This window comes from Pezoporus wallicus, unplaced genomic scaffold, assembly GCF_028554395.1.
Source record: "Pezoporus wallicus isolate ANWC-B61680 ecotype Strahan unplaced genomic scaffold, APGP_CSIRO_Pwel_v1 scaffold_8004, whole genome shotgun sequence".
NCBI lineage: Eukaryota > Metazoa > Chordata > Aves > Psittaciformes > Psittacidae > Pezoporus > Pezoporus wallicus.
Window position 1 is genome coordinate 39,064 of NW_026639346.1, and position 23,025 is coordinate 62,088.

The following is a 23,025-nucleotide window of genomic DNA, read 5'->3' on the forward strand; positions in this document are numbered from 1 at the left end:
TCCGCCGTGCACTCGGCTTTCTGGTACTCTGGCAGTGTGCACGTTGGAGGCAGATGCCGTCCTCTGTTCTAGCTGAGGGGGAATACTGAGGTGGGCCTCGATATGGTATCTCACTGGGAAGCTGGCTGAAACGGGCCTGAATCACAGAACTTGTCTTAAATCACAGGTTGGAAAAGGCCTTTAAGATCGTCAAGTGCAACCTTTGCCCGAGCACTGCCAATTCCACCACTAAACCATGTCACTGAGGACCTCATCTACGTGGTTTTTGAACACTTCAGGGATGCTGATTCCACCACTGCCTTGGGCAGCCTGCTCCAATGCCTGAGTACCCTCTCTGTGAAGAATTTTTTCTAATATCCAATCTAAGCCTCCCCTGGCAAGCTCGAGGGCATTACCTCTTGTCCTATCAAGTTACATGGGGGAAGAGACTGACCCTCACCTCGCTACAACCTCCTTTCAGGTAGTTGTAGTGGCAATAGTCTGAGGAAAAGGCCTTTGAAAGGTAAAAAACACAACAGGTTTTGTGTTTTAAAATTACTAAGAGAAACGTAGTTTGAGAAGCCCATGTCTTCTTTGTGACCACTCTGGCCTTACTGTATTGATGGCAATGTCTGAGGAAGCACAGTAAAAGGCTGTGTTGTGAAAGCAGTTCTCCTGCAAGAGACCTGTGCAGCAGCACTGTGAGGACATGTGAGTGTGTTTGCCAAGCCCAGGTAAAAAAAATCACCAAATAAATAATCGATCCTGATTACTTTTTAATGTGGGGTTTTTACATCATTAATAATAACTGCCTTCTCAGGCGCTGGCTTCCACAGACAGCACTGCTGCACTGAAAGCCTGTTTACACATGTTTAGTCTCATTACTCACCCCGTGCCTGTGCTTTCCCTTTGGGAAGTCACGGCCTGTCTGTCGGGAGGGATAGGAGCAGCGGCTTTTACCTGTCAGTGCAGCACCCTTCTACAGTGCTTTGCTAAGAGAGTCTTAGGAAATGAGAGTAGCTAAAGCCTTCTAGCCCTTCCCTACTTTTGTATAAGAATTCCATCTGGTCTTCACTGATGGGTAGGAGGATTTTCTATCTACTGATTAGCTTAGCCTTGAAGGAAACCACCATAAACCAGATTACCAGAGGAGTAATTAAACACAGCTAATTCCCTTGCTAATCAGAAAATGCCTCATTCTGTGTAACAATTAACTTTTGGATTGCACAAAGTTGTAGGTAATACAAGTTCCTGGAAACGAGAAGGATATAAGCGGTTTTGAAAATTTACAGCTGTTATGAATGTTTTATAGCTTATTTGACCTTATATTTGCTCCTCTAGTATTCTGTGCTTCATGTATTACCTCTTTGAACTGGTTTGATCTTTCTTTGAAAAACAAAGCAGCATCAACTACTAAGGCAAACTTGAATGTGGAGCAGTATTCTACTCTGAGGCTATGCAAGATCTTCTGAATTAATGACCACAGCAAGCATTATAAGCATCACATATTAAATATATATTCTAAAATGTAAATTCAAAACAGTAAATGACATTGTAATGTGCTGGAAGCAGACCTGAGGCATGGAGTGTGAAGTGATTCATCTGGGGTTCTCAGAAAGAAGTCTTACTTTGTAAATGAAGCTACTTACAAAATGTTTGATAGACACTAGTTAACTTCTCCCTTACAGTATCTTTTGCTTTGAATGTACACAGGAACAAGACACGTGTTACTTGTCAGATGACACTCAAATTCTTTTGAGCCATGTTCACAGTTTGTGACATATGACATGCTTCATGCCCCATCTTTAGTGACTTCAGAGCAACATACACAAGTGCATTAAGGGTCAGATTTGTTAATATAGAATTAAATTAATAAGCACAGGCATTTTTCTCTGGTACTCTTCTAGGATATAAGTGTGGAGCAGGGGTGAATTCCCACTGTAATAACTTTTTAAACTCTTGGCTGACAACAGCCAACTTTATTTTGGGCCTGGAATACTTTAAAATTCCTCATGGAAACAGACACCTCAGTATTGCCTACAGTAAGGAAAATGCCCATTTTAGACACCAAGGAGTTAGAATACATGAGATAAATTTCAACACACAAATCCATAGAAAAATGGGCATTCTTAGCTCTACATTCTTCCAGTTATATAGTGGACTTTAAAAAAAAAAAATACCCAAAACTATGAAGTAAATGTAAAATAATCTGTGTTACAAAACAGTGTAACTGCAAAAATTTCTATGTTACGCTAAATTATTCCTAAGTCATTATACTAGCTGCAGAACTGGCAATGCATGACTCTACCAAATGTAGCCCTCTTTCATCACAAAGAATGTATATATTGCTCCCAGTGCACTAGTGCACTTACAATCTAAGACAAGTGTTCATTTCTACTCCTTATTGAAGTCTGTAATGCCTTTCTATGATCATTTAATTAATAACTAGTTAATATAATTAACTAATCCAACCATTGGCATTCCCTAAACTTCCTTTATATGCCCCTAAGTACTTCTGGTACCTGAAAATGATAGTTCTGGCTTTGTGTTGAAAATGATAATGCTGCCAGTGTTAGCTGCGTTCACAGAAGAGGAGGTAAACAGACCATTACTGTAACCTTTCACAGCACTGAGTCCTCAGATTTTGAGTCCAGCTGAACATCTGTTAATTCTGACTATTCATAAGAGAACTCCAGACTAATGCTTAGAGAACACGTCACTTGTGTGACACGTCAGACTCTTACAGGTGGATTAACACATAAGCTGCTGTATTCTGACTGATTTTCTGATCCCAGATTCTGTCCATATATGCTTGCATTTTGCTTGCAGCTTACGTCCCTCATCAGTGATTATACAGTTTGGGTTATTTGCTTCATAAATTCTGAAATAGAGGAATTTAAGCATGAAGAGAATGCTTCATTAAAAAAAAAAAAAAGGAAAATTAAATAAAAATGCACTTATGAATGCAAATTATTGAGGGTTTTTTTTCAGACAGAACCAGTGAGAGGGGCAAGCTTTCTTGTCCACACTTTCATTAACGCACATTTTAATTACAGAAATTTACTTTTCTTCTTTTCTTTCCACTCCTCACTAATGCAAAGCAAATTACACCATCCCTGAAGCAAACTTACATGACTGACTTCTCCATTTCAGAATCAATTTGAATATGCTCAAACACCTGCAGAAACATTGTTTTGTAAGAAGTGTTTGTGAAAGACAGGTCAGGAATCTGAACTCCACTTTTTAGGCAACTACCGTGCAACAGACTATGTGTGGTTCTTCTGGATTTTCCTGCAAGCATCCCCCAACAGTTGGTCCTCTAAAACTCATCTAGGGACAAGAGGACGCTCTTTCCCTCCCTGTCCATGTTGCACAAGCTGTCAGTAGGGCTGAAAGCTGTATCACATGTGCTGAAGGTTTTTTTTGTGTACTCATTCATTCACTAGAGACATTACCAAACTCTCAACTTTACCGTTTGCAAAAACTAATGCAGAGGTCACTAAAGATCATGACATAAATACCTGAGCGACAAGATTTAGAAAGAGATACAACTACCTCCATGATGAAAATAAACCATTTAAGCTATCCCATCCATGTAGATTTTGATAGAAACTCACAATCTTAGTGTCAAGTATCTGCAAATATATCCTTATATTGGGAATTGTTAATTTTCCCTGCTTTTGGAAGTTATTACTGCACTAATACAGAAGAGCTTTCAGTCCATTACAGATATAAATTAATCACTGGGATTTGTTAGAAATAAGTAACAATAAATAAATAAATAACATTCATCTGAAAAGAATATAAAAGAACATGTTGCTCCACAAGCAGCAAAATGTGTGACATCTAGTTTCATGTGGATTTGGGTCATATCCATACAACCCTCTACAGGCCACAGCAATAGTAATCTCAGTTGTACGTCCCTCTATGGTTTCTTTCTCCTCCCTCCCAGAAAATGCTGCAGCTTGTTCAGAAACAGGAATGAGCCACTCGGCCCCACAAGCCTCACAGGAAATACCAATCTCACACCAAGCTTACCCTGAAGCTTTTTCCTCAAAGGATACCTTCCTCTGAGTTCTGTCACTCAGTAACTGCCGTTTTCCTTGAAGAACTTCAGTTTTATGTCAGCTTTCTACCCCCCAGTCTGAGTTTTCCGAAACTGAACAGTGGGCTGGAAGTGGGCCTGACCCACTCACTGGTGGATGAGGTACACAATGGTTTAAATCTCATTTCCTTAGGAAAGCAGGCTTGAAATTCTGCAGCATGGAAGGAACTGTCTGTGGAAAGCTCTAACAGAGACACAAAATAACACAACTACCTGTAAGAAAATTGTTTATTGTTCAGGCATAGAAATTGTTGCTCCAGCTGTCCTAAAATGACAAACTTTACATTTTCAAAACTGAGTTAATATGTCACATATTAGCATACCTTCTGCCTTGACAAACAATGAATTTTAGTGCAATGAGACTAAATAGAATAAATAATTAGGCTCTCAAGAGTAAAAATTCATAAAAGAAACACGTGTGTTTATATGTTTGTATGTCCTCTATTATCACAGGATCCAAACTCTTTAGAACAGTTCAATATCTCTTTTTCTCCTCAGCTTTAGGAGACATAGCTTCATGTTGGAGAATGTGTGTGTCCACATGAGTGTGTGTGTGTTTGTATACTTGTGCATGTGTAACAATATGGGGAAGAGGCAGATCGGAATAGTTTATTGTGAACAATCATAAGCCTTGCTCCTTATGCTGTGAGAGCAAGTGACAAAGTTTAAGTCCTGTGTCTGCAAAAGTTCTGTTGTGCCTGCCCTGGAACACTCAGTTTGCCAAAGATTTTACAGCTGTAGTAGAATTTAGAGGAATATCATGACACTCAGGTACTTAAATCCTGTTTCACGGAAGGCTTTGATTATCAGAACAGACTTTGAAATCAAAGTCTGCATTCTGTGCATAGCCAGCTGAACTCTAGGGCAAAGTTATCACCATGACCTGTTGCTAAATAGATATGGCTGCTGTGCTTTTACAACTGCTGAAATTTTTATAATGTGGAGATTTGTTCCTGATTTGCAGCAATGAAATACGAAGATCAGCAATGCAAATACCGATGCGGTCAAAAGAAACATATTGTACAGCTAGTTATGGAAAGAACATTTTTGTTATTGGCAAACTGAAGAGTCAAAGGGAATCCCAGTGGTTTGCTGTCTGACACAGGTGCTCTGTTGTGAACCACTCCTCTTTTCCTAAAGGCAAAATTCCAGTCCCACTTCACCTTACTGTCATCCAGATGCTAAATCAGTGTCAGACAAGTGCTAGTTTCAGCAGGCTGTTCAGGATTCACTGTAATCTAGATGCTAGTTCAGCTTCATCTGGACACTCATCTTGACAGGGCATAGAGAAATTGTGAAGATGCTGTTAGTCTCCCAACTTCACACATACGTTCAGATGGGAGAACTACATTGTAATTTGACTCTTCAGGTGTGATACAGCTTTTAAGAATGAGAAATTGTTACCTTAATTAATAGGCCTTCAGATATTTCAGAACATTGTTTGAGCTCTGAGGATGACATATAATATTTGGTAACCAACAGCATACAAGACAGCAGAGAATGGCAGCAGAATTATTACAGACATGTTTTCTTTATGTTCTGACAGAATGAATAGATAACACAGCATAAATGGTGCGTGCATCTGTACTGTGCACAGGCTTATGAATGATCTGGAAAGTCTTAATTCACAGGTGGCATTAGAGAGAATTAATTTTCGTAATTCCTCATGAGAATGGTTAGGCAGTAATTTGCGCAATCCCTTTTACAGAGTGAGCAGGTCTTTGGCACTGTTTGGATTATTGCACACATGAGGATGTATAACATTCATGTATTTCAAGGAATGACGCTGTTTAGGGATAGCTACCGCTAAGGAAGAAGTCATCTCAGGTAGTCTCACATGTTTAAGAAAAAATTTTATGCAGATATCCAGCTATACTGTGCATGCATTTATTTGTGAGTATCAAAAGGACAATTAACAGTGCAACTGCTTTTCAGTGCAACTGAAAAGGTGTTCATGAGCACATGCAGATACACTTTTATAGTTTTTAAAGCTCATACACCCCCAAGACCTGGCTTGCAGTTCTTTGTGGTGAATTCTGTTGGTGTTTACTGCTGTAAAGGCAGACCGTGGTTCTCTGCCCTGTAAGAAAATCCTACAACTCCAGATATTTTCAAAACAAAGTGACAAAAATCCCTAGTTTCTATAGACCTGGTTTCTGTAGACCTTGTCCATGCTAAACTGCCACTCGCAGTTCTGCTTCATGTACTACAGGCAGGATGCTGAACACTGCCCACTCAGTTTTTAATAAATGTCTGCAGAGAAGCCCAGTTTAAAGGACTTAAACTGTATCTCTTAAAGATGAAAATTTCTTCACATGCATTATTAGTTTATGGTTATGTGGTTTTATCCATCAACATGATGAATAAATCTTTTATTCTCTATGTAATTCCTTAGTTTAATAATGCATCTAAATATATTTAATTCTAAAATCTGAAGCCTTTGTAACACTTCTTCAGTACTGGAAACCATTCTGTCATTCTCATCTCAGTGCAAAGCCAGATGATTAGAATCCCTAAAAGTGCATCTGAAGTTCTTTCTCAGTGTATTAAACTTAAGCTGTCCCTAAAATTAATCTCCAATTGAAAGTCATAAGCAAAATGCATTTGTTTTCGTTCCTCCAGGACCTGATTCCGTCCTCAATGAGTCAGTTTAGACATTTTGGGAAGATGAGTTCTCAACTACGCAGTTGTGAATTCTGGTAGGTGTCATGAGCAGGCTACTGACTGCCTGTGGTTCCATCTAGTATGATCTGAAAAAGAGTTTTAAACAATATTGCTTATTTGAGCCTACTCATGTTGAAACAATCTGGAATTTCATAATACTGAAGCAGAAGGTTAAAGTTTGGATATGATCAATTCCTGGTTTAGGTAAATATCTAACTAGATAACACGGGATTATTCACAAATATTTGAGCATGCAAATAGTGAATGAAGCCTGTGACCCCCCATGTCAATAAAGACAGGCACAGAAAGACTAAGGATTCAGATGTCTAGGTCAGACAATGTGTCTGGGATGCAAACAGTCTCACTTCATAAGGGGAACACTGTCTGAACACAGTGTGTTCAGATGCTCAGTACACTGTGAGAAATACTACCTCTCTTCAAACAACTCATTGGTCATGATAAATTATGCAGGGGTGGCTTGTAATCTCTACAATTTGACTCATCTGCAGAAAGTAGATATAGCTGACTAATGCCTGATACAAAACAGACTAACACGGTATCTGTTTAAAAATTGCTGCTACCATCTGGCCACCACTAAATACTTACTAGTGGTTTTAAACCTCTAGCAGGTGAAATGAAAGACCTTGCAGTTGTCAGAATATTAGATTTGATTTCCCCCTCTTTTCTGATATGGCAGCCTTTAAAGCCAGTCAGAGAGTTCTTTTCTTCTCTGCTTTAGAAGTTACTGGTATCTGCTGGAAAGCATACAGAAACTTGGACTCCAACAAATAACTAAATTCTTAAGTTTTCCTCAGTTTTAATCCCTGTCAGGTATATGTTAGAATTATGAAGTGGAATCCTTAATGGTTGAGAAGAATTTAATTAACAACAAACATCAAACAAAAATAGCAGCTTTTCAGGAATTCCTGTGGTGTTGCTGAACAGTAGTTCCTTTAAGAACTTTAAAAGTTTTTTACTTAAAAAAAGCTCTTGTAACATTTTAAATCTTGGTATACACCCACAGATGAGATCCCTAATGAGGACAACACAGGAGGTACACCTATAGTGGACTAGAAGAGGTCTCTACAATGAAACAAGAGTTGCACTTCTGTGATATACCGTCTGGTTCTCAACACCTGTAGTCTCCAAAATGCATGCAATTCTTGGTAGCCCCATACAGGACACACTATGTTTTGGCACAGTTTGGTTTTCTGGCTAGGTCTATGGCTAGAGAGACACCTCTTGGGACTTAAATTCTAGACCGCAGCGTCTTTGAATTCACCCTAATAGCTTCTGAAAGAAAATTCCATGTCAGGAAACAGAGGACGTCACAATCAAAAGAGAAGACCTCAATCAGGATGAAGTTAGGAGAGGATTTAAGAGAGTCACTGATGAGATGCAGCATAAGGAATAATGCATAAAACATTTCTTTGCCTGGTGACACTGTCACCCTTGCCCCTCACACATACTTTTCCAGCTTGTTTCCCCTCAGGGATACAAATGAACAAATTCCTGCAAAATCAGGAAAGGGAACCATACTACTTACAGGCCCATGCTATTCTACAATGACTTCCCTGTGAAAGAAATGCCTTGTGTCTCTCAAGGAGTAACAGTTCTTTCTAAATGCTACAGGGTTACTTTCTACTATTTCTGATCACCATGGTGGACTTATCTCTAAATGTCAATAAAATGCATTCCTTAGGAGCATGGACAGAATCTCCTTATGGCTATGAACAAAACATGGAAGATTTCTCAGAAGTATCAGAAGCAGGGAGTAACATTTTCAGAGACATCTTAGTGAATTATGGGTCTAAGTAGTGACTTCTGATCAGCTGCTACCAATGGCAAGCTTAGGCATTAGGGCTCTAGATGCATGTTCTGTCAGGATGATTTTTTGAGGCTGGCATAGGTACTTTATTTGTGCTGCCAGTGGAAAAGAGATGGGCACCCTACACAGTGTCTGTGTTAAAGAACTTCATATCCAATAACTGTTAGGTGGAAGTTACGTTTATTAGCAGTGCAACTCACTATTCCCATGTACTGAATTTGTAACTGGCTGTAGTCAAGGTGCTTAAAAAACAGGAGTCAGAACTTGCGTCTGCACAGATACCTGATACAGGTCTGCCAACATACAGGAAAGCCCAAATCAATGGTTCAGATCTATTAGCAAAGGAGGAGGAGGTAGTGGCAGTAGTGTGACATGTTAGTCATTGCAGAACATGCCCAGACCCAGACCCATAGGATGCTAGGTCCTCTTCATCCACAGGGGTCGGGTATACCTCATTGCCTACCAGAAGACCATGCTTCTTAACTTGGCTATTCTATAAGCCTGGCTAAGTGTAATTCTTTGTTGTGTATGTTGAAGCAGATCTACCATACAGCAAAGAATGTAAAGTCTGCAAGTGCAAGGAAAGAAAAATGAAAGGGGAGAGTCGTGCAGCTGAGACCAGTGGCATTCTCCTCAGAAAGGAGCACTCTTGGTCCCATCATTGATATGCTATCATATCAGCATTTTTCATTGTTTTTTTTTGTTAAAGTATTTAGTGAGAAAAATTTTCATATGCATAATAAAGAATTCTGCTGATCTGTCTTCAGCTAGATACTACAAAGATAACTGCAGGCAAATATATTACAATACTTAGAGAAGTGAATTAGCAATGAAAAGATGAAAAAGAGATTTGACTTTGCTCAGCCTAGAAGTTTGTTGTCAAGTCTAGATTAATCTCCTTAGCTCACTTTGTAGTCAGTGGGAAAAGATAAATATGTCCTCCTACTAAGAAGGAGAAAAATAACTGTTACATCTGAACCCAGGACAACTTCACAGAGAGTTATGCATCCCACCCACTCTCAAAATCTCTTTGAAGATGAACTGTTCTGTTTCTCTCCACTCAGACTTACAGAGCCATTTGTGGGTGAAAATACCCAAGCTGTAACTGGTGAAATATGATCTGATAAAAACACCAGGTACAGCAACTTATTCTCTATGAACTTCGTGAAATTAATAATCTACTTCAAAGTAAAGTAATTCAATTAAAAATTTAAGGTAATAAATATCTATAGTGAATTTGTAAAATGGCAGAAGTATCTCTACTACCTTGTATACTGTCTGTATATGGGACTAACATCCTGTGGATGCTATAGTGAAGAAATCCATGTAAAAAATCTTACAGAAATGTCTTGCAAACATATAGGATCTCTTTAATGTTTGTAATGCTTCACTTATTATGTATACCATATTTGCTTTTTTCTTCAGGCTCTAGCACTAAAGATAATTCTTACCTAATTTTTCATGTCTCTTACACTGCCATGAAATGCGTAGCATAATCTAGGGAACTCAATTTGGGAGGCCCGATCTACTAGAGGCTGGTGGAGCTGCTGAGCGGTTTTGGCAGGAGGCTTGCCAGGCTGGTCAAGAAAGCTTTAAACTAGATGTACTGGGGGAGGGGGTCATCATTCCATCCCAACACACCCAGTCAGTTGCCAGCACCTGTAATAAATGCTCGGAGCGATGCAGAGATATTTCAGCCGCTCCAGACAATGAGCAGGCTTCATTTGGAGCTCAGCTCAGATGCCTCTATACAAACATCCATAGCATGGGGAACAAACGACAAATTAGAGATGTGTGCACATCTATGGGGATATGATACAACAGGTATCACAGAAACAGAGTGGGATGGCTCCTATGAGTGGAGCGTCCAGCTGGAGACCAGTAATGAGTGGTGTCCCTCAGGGACTGGTGTTGGGATCGGCATTGTTCAACATCTTTGTTAGTGACATGGACAGTGGGATTGAGTGCACCCTCAGCAAATTTGACAAATGACACCAAGCTGTGTGGTTCAGTTGATACGCTGGAGGGAAGGAATGCCATCCAGAGGGACCTTGACACTCTTGTGAGGTGGGCTGATGCCAACCTTATGAAGTTTAACCATGACAAGTGCAAGGTCCTACACCTGGGTTGGAGCAATCCCAAACACAGCTACAGGTTGGGCAGAGAACAGGTTCAGAGCAGCCCTGCGGAGAAGCACTTGGGGGTGTTGGTCAATGAGAAAATGAACATGAGCCAGCTTCAGTGTGAGCTCGCAGCCCAGAAAGCCAACTGTATCCTGGGCTGCATCAAAAGGAGCGTGACCAGCAGGTCAAAGGAGGTGATCCTGCCCCTCTACTCTGCTCTTGTGAGACCTCACTTGGAGTACTGTGTGCAGTTCTGGTGTCCTCAACATAAAAAGGACATGGAACTGTTGGAACAAGTCCAGAGGAGGCCACGAGGATGATCAGGGGACTGGAGCACCTCCCATATGAAGACAGGCTGAGGAAGTGGGGGCTGTTCAGCCTAGACAACAGAAGGCTGAGTGGAGACTCCATAGCAACATTACAGTATCTGAAGGGGGCCTACAAGAATGCTGGGGAGGGACTCTTCACTAGGGACTGTAGTGATAGGACAAGGGTAATGGGTTCAAACTTAAGCAGAGGAAGTTTAGACTGCATATAAGGAAGAAGTTCTTTACTGTGAGGGTGGTGAGGCACTGGAATGCGTTGCCCAGGGAGGTTGTGAATGCTCCATCCCTGGCGGTGTTCAAGGCCAGGCTGGACAGAGCCTTGGGTGGCACGGTTTAGTGTGAGGTGTCCCTGCCCCTGGCAGGGGCGTTGGAACTAGATGATCTTAAGGTCCTTTTCAATCCTAGCTATTCTATGATTCTATGATTCTATAATGGAAGGTTACAGGCTCTTCAGAAAAGACAGGCCTGGCAGACAGCTAGGGCCAGTTGCTATTTATGTTAGGGATAGGCTGGAGAGTATGAACTCCGTCTGAGGACAGGTGATCAGTTAACAGAGAGTCTGTGGGTCAGACTTAAAGGGAGAACAGCGATGGGAGACATTACTGTGGGGATCTGTTACAGACCACCTGATCAAAAGGACTCTCTGGATGAAGCGCTCTATAGACAGATAGGAGCAGCCTCATGCTTGCAGGCCCTTGGTCCTCACTGGGGACTTCAATCAACCTAATATCCGTTGGAGGGATGCTGCGGCCCAGCACAAGCAATCCAGAAAGTTCCTTGATTGTGTAGAAGACAAATTCCTTCTGCAAGTAATAGAGGAGCTGACAAGGAGAGGTGCCATGCTTGACCTCATGCTAACAGGGAAGAGCTCGTTGGAAATGTGATGCTCCAGGGCAGCCTTGGTTGTAGCAATTATGAGATGGTCGAATTTGAGATCCTCAGGACAGTGAGAAGAGTGTGCTGCAAGCTCACTGCCCTGGACTTCAAAAGAGCAGACTTTGGCCTCTTCAGAAACCTACTTAGTAAGGTTCCATGGGATATAGCCCTAGAGGGCACGGGGGGCTCAAAACTGTTGGTTGATATTCAAGGATAACCTACTAGAAGCTCAGGAGTGTTGCATCCCGACTAGAAGGAAGTGCAGCAGGAAGGCCATGAGACCTCCTTGGATGGATAAGGAGTTGCTGAGGAAACTTTGAGGGAAAAAAAGAGGCTTATAAAAGATGGAACCAAGGACAGGCGGCCTGGGAAGAATGCAGGGATGTTGTCCGGGAAGCTAGGAACCAGGTTAGGAAGGCTAAGGCCCAGTTAGAATTAAACTTGGCTAGGGATGTGAAACATAACAGGAAAGGATTCTATAGGTACATTGCAAATAAAAGACAGACTAGGGACAACGTGGGCCCACTCCAGCAGCTATCCAGCCAGCAGGAGAACTGGCTACCCTGGGTTTGGAGAAGGCTGAGGTTCTCAATGAATTCTTTGCCTCATTCTTGACTGGCAAATGCTCTGACCACACCATCCAAGTCTTGGAAGGCAGACACAGGGAATGTGAGACTGAAGATCTTGGGGCCACTGTAGGAGAGGATCTGCTTCGAGACCATCTTAAGAACCTGAATGTGCACAAGTTCATGGGACCTGACAAAATCCATCTGTGGATCCTGAAGGAGCTGGCAAATGAAGTTGCTAAGCTACTGTCCATCATATTTGAAAAATCATGGCAGCCAGGTGAAGTTCCTGACAACTGGAAAAAGGGAAATATAATCCCCATTTTCAAGAAGGGGAAAACGGATGACCCAGGGAACTACAGACCAGTCAGTCTCACCTCTGTGCCTGGCAAAATCTTGGAGCAGATTCTCCTGGAAGGCATGCTAAGGCACATGAAAAACAACAAGGTGCTTGGTGACAGCCAGCATGGCTTCACTAAGGGGAAATCCTGCCTGACCAATTTGGTGGCCTTCTATGATGGGGCTACAGAACTGATGGACAGGGGCAGAGCAGTTGATGTCATCTACCTGGACTTGTGCAAAGCATTCGACACTGTCCCACACGATATCCTTGTCTCTAAACTGGAAAGACATCAATTTGATAGGTGGACCACTCTGTGGATAAAGAACTGGCTGGATGGCTGAACAAAAAGAGCTGTGGTCAATGGCTCAATGTCCAGCTGGAGACCAGTAACGAGTGGTGTCCCTCAGGGATCGGGGTTGGGACCAGTGTTGTTCAACATCTTTGTTGGTGACATGGACAATGGGATTGAGTGCGCCCTCAGCAAGTTTGCCAATGACACCAAGCTGTGTGGTTCGGTTGACACGCTGGAGGGAAGGAATGCCATCCAGAGGGACCTTGACACGCTTGTGAGGTGGGCTGATGCCAACCTTATGAAGTTTAACCATGGCAAGTGCAAGGTCCTACACCTGGGTCAGAGCAATCCCAGAACAGCTACAGGTTGGGCAGAGAAGAGATTCAGAGCAGCCCTGCAGAGACAGAGACCCCAATTGGAGTATTGTGTATAGTTCTGGTATCCTCAACATAAAAAGGACATGGAACTGTTGGAACAAGTCCAGAGGAGGCCACGAGGATGATCAGGGGACTGGAGCACCTCCCGTATGAAGACAGGCTGAGAAAGTCAGGGCTGTTTATCCTGGAGAAGAGAAGGCTGCGTGGAGACCTCATAGCAGCCTTCCAGTATCTGAAGGGGGCCTATAGGGATGCTGGGGATGGACTCTTCATTAGGGACTGTAGTGACAGGACAAGGGGTAATGGGTTCAAACTTAAACAGGGGAAGTTTAGATTGGATATAAGGAGGAAATTCTTTCCTGTTAGGGTGGTGAGGCACTGGAATGGGCTGCTCAGGGAGGCTGTGAATGCTCCATCCCTGGCGGTGTTCAAGGCCAGGCTGGACAGAGCCTTGGGTGATATGGTTTAGTGGGAGATGACCCTGCCTATGGCAGGGGGTTGGAACTAGATGATCCTAAAGACCTTTCCAACCCTAACTAGTCTATGATTCTATGATTCTATGATTGTGTTAGTTCAGTTTAACAAGAAAAAAATTGCTGATATTAACAAAGGAAAGATCGCTTTGTTTGTTTTTTTTTTTCTTTTTTAAGACAAAACAGAATGGAATGAAAGGAAATGCAGACATACTACCTCGTATTTCTTGTTATGAAAACAAGTGTAAGTCACTGAGAATTTACACTTCTTAGCATCTATGTAGTGTTAAGGAGAGGTAATCTCTGAATCTGAGTTACATTGATAAAAAGAGGATGACTTCCTCACACACATCCTTCAATGAAAATGGAAGCATGAAAATGAAACAGTATTTGATTTCTTGCATCCAAGTGGATGTTTCCGTGTTGGTATTTAAAATTGACCTCAACCTGTTCAAAACCTGTGTAAATAAACCTTGAGTTTATTTTCCTTCCTGTTTTGGAAATTGGAGTTCCAGGGAGAAGCATGTGTAAGATGTTAATGTCTGTGGGTGAGAGCTGGGTACGAGTAACTGAAATGTATGTAAAATTACAACCTTGTGGCTCTGAGAATAACCAACAAGATTAAGATAAGCAGGAAATGTTAGAAGTCATTGAAAACACACTTGAAAGGGATTGTTACAACTGCTGTCAGTAATGGACATAAATGAAGGACAGATGCTCAAACTAAAAGGTCAAGATCAAACAGCACCTGACACTCCTATCTCAGAATCTGTTTGCTTGCTGCCATCTGAATATTTGTATCAGTGTCTCTGCAAATCAAAATAAATATTTTAACTTGCAAATATGTGCTCCTACACTGCTTTGAAATCACCTTTCCCCCCCTTTTTTTTCCCTCTCTAAAAAACCAAAAATTTTTTATCATCACTAGTTCTGGAAAAGTATCAGGCTCTATTCAGTTTTCAAGTTACCAGAAACTCTTTGTAAAGTCAACAGACACTATTTAGGAATTACAAAGGTAATGTTTGATTTTCTGTGAGCAATCCAGTGAGTTCTCAGCACTAGCAATTTTCTCATTTCCTAAACAGGAAAAAGGTATTTGTGAGAAAATGTTGTATAAGACCACTGTGCTTTGTTTAGAGCAGTGGATGCTACTGAAATGGAGCTAAACAACAATTAATAATGAGAAACTGCAACCTACTTGCCTATGGAGGAAAAAGAAATCACTTGTTTACTTAAGGAAACAGTTACTTGTAGCTGTTACTTGTACATGACTTGATTCTCGTTGAATAGTTGTTAAAAGGAAGGATTTATGATACTAGGACAGTATGTTTCTGAGTTGCAGAGGGAAACTAATGCTATGAGCAACAACTCAAACATGCCTGCTGTAGTCCTTTTACAAAATCAACCATAATAGGCAGCTCCTGTATTCACTGTGGCAGTTCAGCACAAGCAAGTCAATCTGCCCCAGAAACGTCCTTTGTTAAGACAGAAGAGCTTTTAAGTCTGACAGCTGTTTCTGCCTTGCTTTCTGCAAATGTGCCCCAAGCCTTGTTGTGAGCTGTATTAACAGCTTCTAGAGAAGGATGAAATCAGCAGCTTGCCTCTTATATCTTGTTTTAGTCACAAGTTTCCGCTTGAGGAGCCTACATTTTTATTATATTGAAGAAAGCTTACAAAACTGGTATGTAAACCTTGACCTGCAAATTTCCTAGTGAGGTAGTTGTTCCAGCTGATTAAGAATCTGCGTTTTAAATGAAGTTAACCATTGCATAATAGAACAATAGAATCATAGAATAGTTAGGATTGGAAAGGACCTTAATAATAAATACTTTAGTAAACTTGTTATGCTTCAAGCCATTAGTGATGTTGTGAATGGTCTCAGCTTTTGCTTACTCAAGGAACAACCAATATCTCAATACGTCTAGTAATTTCTACTGAAATATATTGAAGAATCCTCTAGAATACTTTATAAAGCTTTACAATATTGAAATTTCTTAACCCTCATCCTTTTCTCAAGAGTATTGCACTGCTGTAAAGATGTGTGGATAACTGATCTGGCAAAGCCTTGCATTTTAACAGGAGTAAGTCAAAATACTAAAAGGAATTACCCTCTTCTACCTGAAAAAGGGTATCTGTAACAGATGAAAGTTACATTCAGCATGAAAAAAACCCAACCCAAACCAATTTTCATTGCTCACAAGAAAATATCCTGAAAGGATTACAGTGTTCCTGGGAAAAATTCTGCTTACCAGATCCAGTGCTGCTCACTTGAGTTATTTTTTCATCATCTTCATCATCACTGCTAAATGGCTGAAAGGCAATTTCTGACTCTGTGTCTATTTGATAAGCATCTAGCTCTTGCTCAGCAAAGCTTCGCAGTGCCACAAGGCGGTGATGAATTGCTGCATACAGGTATCCAATGTCTTTTGAGCTTGCCTGCAGAACATAAAATATGCACAGTCCAAACCAATAAAAAAAAATCTCATTTTTTCACAGAGAAGCTGACTGAGAAATTTTCAAAAGTAATGAAAGAGCTGTATTTTGTCCTTTTAAATCAAAACAATCCATTTAAGATTCACACTTAAGAAAATAAAATTAAATACAAATAATGTCAACTTTAAGTGGTTGTGTTTTGTAATATGTACCTGTTGATTATTTTCTCTATAGTTACAAGAGCAAGCTTGAAAATTATTTCCCCTGAAGAATGGCTCCATTTCCTGAATATGCTTCTAGAAGTAAGAATAAACTTGCACTTTGTTTTGCAGAATAAATAAGAATTTTAAAACCTAACTACAAAGAAAAATATTTGTGATTATAAAATTTAAAGATACCATGAATCCTGCTGCTATTGTTGAGCAGATGAGCATCATCAAGTTGGGTATTGATATCCATTCCATGAGTGGTATGTGAATCACAGTCTGGAAATGTCCATCCTAAGGCCATATCCCATCTTCACACCTTTTTTTTTAATACCAAGGGATAGCTCATTTCATAATAAAAGCTATGTAACAGCTAAGTTAAGCACAGCACAGCAGAGCACAGAAGGCCATTCGCTAAAACCAAAGCCTCAGAGAGGTCTTCAGAATCCTAAAAGAAATGTGTATTTGTGTGGCATTTTTATCGCTTGCTCACCTGAATTAGAAATACTTGAACAGAGTGGTCCTCTTGGGCTGTTGCAGTGAAGCACAGGCTCTTCCTGTTTGCTCTTTTTATAACCATTTGCTCCCAGAGTCGGGTGTTGAGAATAAGTTTCAAACTGCCTTGATTTCGCATAACTAAAATAAAAAGGTTTATATGATAAGTCATTTTTACTGCCGCAGTTTTCTCTAGCACTTGTATACAACTAAGATTTTCATAAATGAGTATTTTTAATTTGGTCTAAAACCTGACATGGTGATTTATTTAATTATTTTTAAATACCAAAGACATTAGCTTCTTTCAATACATACAAAGCAAATAATCTGCTGAAATTGTGCAATACAGTACAAAAAAATTGACAGCACAGTAAAAACAGCATTCCAGAAGTGACTTGAAACAGTGCTCCTGCAAAATCAGAATCAACAAAGAGCAAACTGTCAGGCTGGTGACTGAGCTAAGGATACACTGCAGTAAAAATACACAGAAGCTAACAACATATGTAAGCATAAGTGTACAAACTGAGTGAAAAATCCCCAATGCCTCAGTCTGTAATACAGCTAACTTCTATCACGCAATGTTAAAAAGATTCTCAGCAACTTGACTTAAATAAAGCCAGCTACTCAGTGTTAATATTGTGAAATAAACTTATTCTGGCCAGCAACAGTACAAGTTATTTAGTGTTTTGTGTGTATGTGTAATTTTGGTATTTAATTCTTACTTAGCCTTGACTGCAGCATTCCATGTTTATTGCTAGAAGTGTCATTAAGCCTCAGGGAGCCTCTGCCTCTTTCAATCCAAGTTAAAGAAAGCTTATTAAATTTAAAGAGCTTGCAGTTGATCTGAAAAAGAAATACATGATGAAAATTGCCAGCCAATGTTAATTTTATTGGTTCTAAAACTTTATATTTTTTAAACCTTTTGATACAGCTTTTAACATGTCCATATGCATGTATACAAAGACAGAAACATAGGTAGATCACCACAATTACTTAAAAGGAAATGGCTCCCAGATCTGTGCTAAACATTCTGCTAGTCATGGAAAACATTCAGCATGAATCCCAGTTTACTTTTTCAATTATTTCATCTGTCTTCATCTGTGATACCCACTAACAGCTGAATTTGTTGCAACTGTTCTACAATCTTATTCCCCTACCTATTAGAAACATTATACAGACCAGGATGTCAGTACCGCTACTAAGAGAGTACTACTAGAAAGAGAGTAAAATTTCCATGTTCTGACAAGACAGAAGATTTAATCAGCGATAAAATTTCCCTGCCCATGGCAGGGGCGTTGGAACTAGATGATCTCAAGGTCCTTTCCAACCCAAACCATTCTATGATTCTATGATAAAATAATGTAATGTTCAATGTTAAGATTTTTTTAAATCGTATGTCATTGTTATTTCCTAAAAACATTACATTTTTTAGGTGAAGAGTAGTAAGGTGTGTCTTGCTGAGCCAGAAAAATAACTAATATTTTAGATGAATGATAAAACTAATTACCTTCTGTCATGGTTTAACCAGGATACTCTGACAGCACATTGCTGGTGATAAAAAAAGTCTTTGCCCAAATTATTTTCAATTTTGACAGTTCAGCTACTGCTGTATAATTCCTTATAAAATGCAACTACAGAATAAAATCCTGAAGCAGTCACTGAAAAGGACTACAAAATGAACAGATATAATTCGAAACAGAAAATACCAACTTACAGAATAATTGGTTAGCAGAGGCATATCTTTAAAAAGTGAAAATTCAAAATATAAATTGAAGTTATTTACAGCTTGCTGCAATCTGTAATGGATCTCAATGTTCTTTTCAACAACAAAACTGCTCACCATCTAGTCTTTATGAAATACACACCTGTAATACATTGTGTTCTGCTTCTTCTCCAGTTATAACTTCAATTTTAGCTAACAGAATTTTCTCCACTGGCTTGGAAATACAAGCAGCTGCTGATTCAATTAGTGTTGCATTCTTCAACAGAGATGTTTCTGTAGGGAAAAAAAAAGGAAACCCAGGACAATAAAACTAGCACACATGATGGCCTGTGCCTTCAGTTGTGTCGAAGTAATTTATCTACCTGAGCAGTCACAAAATACAAGCAGCTTAAAATCAAGTTAAAAATCAGTCCAAAAGGTATTCACAAAGTTCACTGCATTTTCAAATAATAAACAGTAACAATCTGTAATAAATAGTAACAATCTGTAAAGCCCTAACCTTTCCTGAGTAACTTAGATGATTCATTCTGAAGTTAGTCCAGTTCAAATGTCATAAACCAAACTATAGCTGCTTTCTGAACACAGCTTTTGGCACAAACTGCAAGCATGCTATTGACCTGAGTACTTAGAGTAGATTAAAATTATTTACCAGCACTTATTTTATATCCTCTAAAATGCAGTGAAACATAATAAAGCTAACTGTACTTGTTTGCTTACTTGTTTGTGGACTGATGTGACAAGGTTCTGTGTGCGTGGATGTTACTTCCCCTTTGTATGAACTGGCTTTGTTATACACCTTTGGATGCTTCTCAGGACTCTAAAAAACCCAGGGGAAATAAGAATTCCCGTTTAAATAAAACGGCAATTTTATTTCATATCAAACAGAACACTGAATCATTTAGCAATTGTAGTATCTTCAGAGTAAAAACTGACCCAGATGATACATTTTCAGTCTCTACTGGAAGAGACTGAATTTTATTATCATGAGTATATAATTTTTCCACTGAGAAGAATGACCTCTTTGTATGGATCCCGGATTAAGATTTAAATCCACTGAAGGATTTAGATGTTTACGTACCAGCTAATTTCTGGTTTAACCTCTTAAACCCTAGGAGAATAGTTTAAACATGCAAACTTAAAAGCAGGGGAATTAAAAATTTCCATGACCTTCAGTTTTTGAACATAAAATTTCTTAGGCATGTCTAAATAAATGATTCTGGTTCCCTACAATGCTCAGTGGCTCAACACCTACCTTGTAGCTAAATCCTGGTCATAAGTCATAACTGAGACCTATGGTGGCCAAGCTTTTTCACTGGCAGATATGCATATTGTTTTCATTCTACTTCTGCTATAAAATGAGTATCAGTTCCATTTTGAGTGGTGCAGTCCTCCTCAGCTTGTCAACCACCTTTTTGTCCGAATTTCCTTCAGGACTTGATCCGTTAAGCTGTCTCACAGCATGCACAATTTAGTTCAACATGGACACTATCCAGCATACTTATTTCTCCCACCTCTTAACGGTTATGATGAAAACCACTAGAGTGATGGGGACCACATTCTTTTATCTTGCAGCTGTCACACTTTACGTGGAATACAAAAAAAAAACTTTTCAGATCAAAAAATGAGCAAAAGAGAAAAAGTGCATACTGGTACGAGTTAGTAATTAGAATACTTATCTTGAATGGGGAAGATACGGATGCCTAACCCTCCTTCTGCAAATATTTAGAGATTTTCTCCTCAACAGCCATTTGAATCATAATTACTCACATCTCTAAAAGAACATGAGGAGCTAAAAAGAATTGCTATCTGAAAATAATTATAAATACATTAACCTTCATAAAACATCTGCCAGCAATTACAGATCTTACCAAAATTCTCTCAACCATGTTTTCTCCAAACACAAAATCAGAATTGCTGATGTTTTGTACATTTCTGTCTTCAAACAACTGAATTCTGTGGAAAAAAAATAATGTAAGAATGTGATATAGAAGTGTTTAAAAATCTGTAAAATGTTTAAGTAAGTTCATGCATTTGCCTTAGCACACCTTGCATTAAACAAAAAACGACCACTTAAATAATCAGAAACTTAATTCTTCAAGAAATCCTTCAGACCAGTCAGTCTCACTTTTGTGCCTGGCAAAATCTTGGAGCAGATTCTCCTGGAAGGCATGCTAAGGCACATGAAAAACAACAAGGTGCTTGGTGACAGCCAGCATGGCTTCACTAAGGGGAAATCCTGCCTGACCAATTTGGTGGCCTTCTATGATGGGGCTACGGAACTGATGGACAGGGGTAGAGCAGTTGATGTCATCTACCTGGACTTGTGCAAAGCGTTTGACACTGTCCCACACGACATCCTTGTCTCTAAATTGAAGAGACATCAGTTTGATAGGTGGACCACTCTGTGGATAAAGAACTGGCTGGATGGCAGCACGCAAAGAGCTGTGGTCAATGGCTCAATGTCCATCTGGAGACCAGTAATGAGTGGTGTCCCTCAGGGATCAGTGTTGGGACTGCTCTTGTTCAACATCTTCGTCGCTGACATGGACAGTGGGATTGAGTGCGCCCTCAGCAAGTTTGCCGATGACACCAAGCTGTGTGGTTCGGTTGACACGCTGGAGGGAAGGAATGCCATCCAAAGGGACCTTGACACACTTGTGAGGTGGGCTGATGCCAACCTTACAGGATTCCTTCAGGGCAGGACAGACTGGTCCATAATTCCCTTGGTTATCCAGTTGTTCCTGACGCCGGTTTGGTTTTTTTTCTTTAACAAAAGGCTTAGAGGTTGTTCATACTTTCTGTAGAGCTTAATTAATGCATCTCTTGCTGGCAAAGGCAAAAACATCCAAGTTCTTGTCTATTTCTGTTTCCAGAAGGATGACTTGGCAGGAGGATGATCTGATGATTTGTCACAAACTGCATAACTCAGCACCACTTATCTGCTCTTCCAGATCATTTGTCACCCTTCGGAGGGCTTACCAGCATGTATGTCATGCAGAGGATGCTCCTATTAATAAGCTGGGTTTGTGGCCAGAACTTTGATGATTGCTTCTAAAACTTTGGTTCTGTGTTCACAACTACACCTCTTCATATAGCATGAAGCATTTTCCAAGTATAAGCTATCTCCATTTTACATGTAAGGAAAAAAATATTCCTTAACATTCTCATGCTTGATGTGTTGCTAAAACTAAGAGCAAATAAGAAAGAGAAATCAGAGAATCCATCTCTTTTCAACCTTGAAGACTTCCATACGTGTCTGGGGCTATGGACAGGGAATGTGTGTTTAAACTAGTAAGTTTCTTATTCCTTACGAAAACTTTCCACTAAAATTCATGGAATTGTGATTGTTTTCCATCCTAAAATTTCATCTGCTACCTCTAGGCCACTCCCGTAGTAACTCAGTAAGGACAACACTCCAGAAGAGATAAAAACCAGGAACTAGAGCCTTGTTTGAAATGAATAACATGGGAAATGGATTTATTATTTTCAAAAATGTAACAAAAAAGTGGTTAGTGCAGGATCTTTCTTTTAAGAGGGCTAACTGGAAGTGCCAGCCTTAGAATGCTATTAAAACCTCAACACCCTTGTGTTGCTCCAGGGTAAGAACAGAATGTGTCAGTGATGACATTGCCATGGAGATGAAAAACAGAGGCACTGAATTCAGGGAATGACCACTAACAAGGAATAATGGGAGTAGGAGAAATGTGTGTAAGATACTGGAAAGGTTCTAAGGAAAGGGAGCCAGGTACTGTCCTTCTCAGAGTGTCTGGAAGGGTCTGAGTAGCTCCTAAGTCCAATGCTGGCCTTGAACCCTTGCAGTTTTCTAAGCAAATCCTTGTGGCAAAGCTGAATACATGGCCAGAAGCCTGCATTTTCACAGCATTACATTTCTGTCACTTACAACACAAACTCCTTGGTTTTAATCAGAATCAAGAAACAGCAAATTTCTCATTTTCAATTTACTACAGTCTGTTCAGGAAATGGAACTACTGGTGGTTTCCTGAGATACAAACAGCTGCAGCAACTGCAGAGGGGTAACAAACCACTTCCATTCATCTCTCTACAGAACTGTATCACATAGAGAAGAGGTGGAAGAGGAAGGAAAAGTAAGAGGGACATTTACATGCAGCAGCAATCTTGCTATTAAGTCTCTCTGCATTTTATTTTGTAAATAAACTTCAATAGTTACACCTTGATTAATAATTAAAAACACACC

The 23,025-nt window shown here is 39.9% G+C and overlaps 1 protein-coding gene across 3 annotated transcripts in view; it reads right to left on the reverse strand.

The window, feature by feature from the left end:
• Nucleotides 1–2,952: 2,952 nt before the first annotated feature.
• Nucleotides 2,953–23,025, reverse strand: part of RANBP3L (RAN binding protein 3 like) — a 34,715-nt gene continuing 14,642 nt past the window's right edge. For 2 of the 3 annotated variants that reach the window (XM_057414292.1, XM_057414291.1), the window contains 7 exons: nt 20,678–20,762; nt 19,527–19,626; nt 18,952–19,082; nt 17,809–17,929; nt 17,085–17,227; nt 16,202–16,388; nt 2,953–4,268 (listed from right to left, as the gene is read on the reverse strand). In XM_057414292.1, the coding sequence (XP_057270275.1) occupies nt 4,099–4,268; nt 16,202–16,388; nt 17,085–17,227; nt 17,809–17,929; nt 18,952–19,082; nt 19,527–19,626; nt 20,678–20,762 (937 nt within the window). In that variant the 3' untranslated portion in view covers nt 2,953–4,098. Of the gene's footprint in view, nt 4,269–6,187; nt 6,835–16,201; nt 16,389–17,084; nt 17,228–17,808; nt 17,930–18,951; nt 19,083–19,526; nt 19,627–20,677; nt 20,763–23,025 lie in introns of those variants that run through there. The other variant, XM_057414293.1, reaches the window with a different exon arrangement.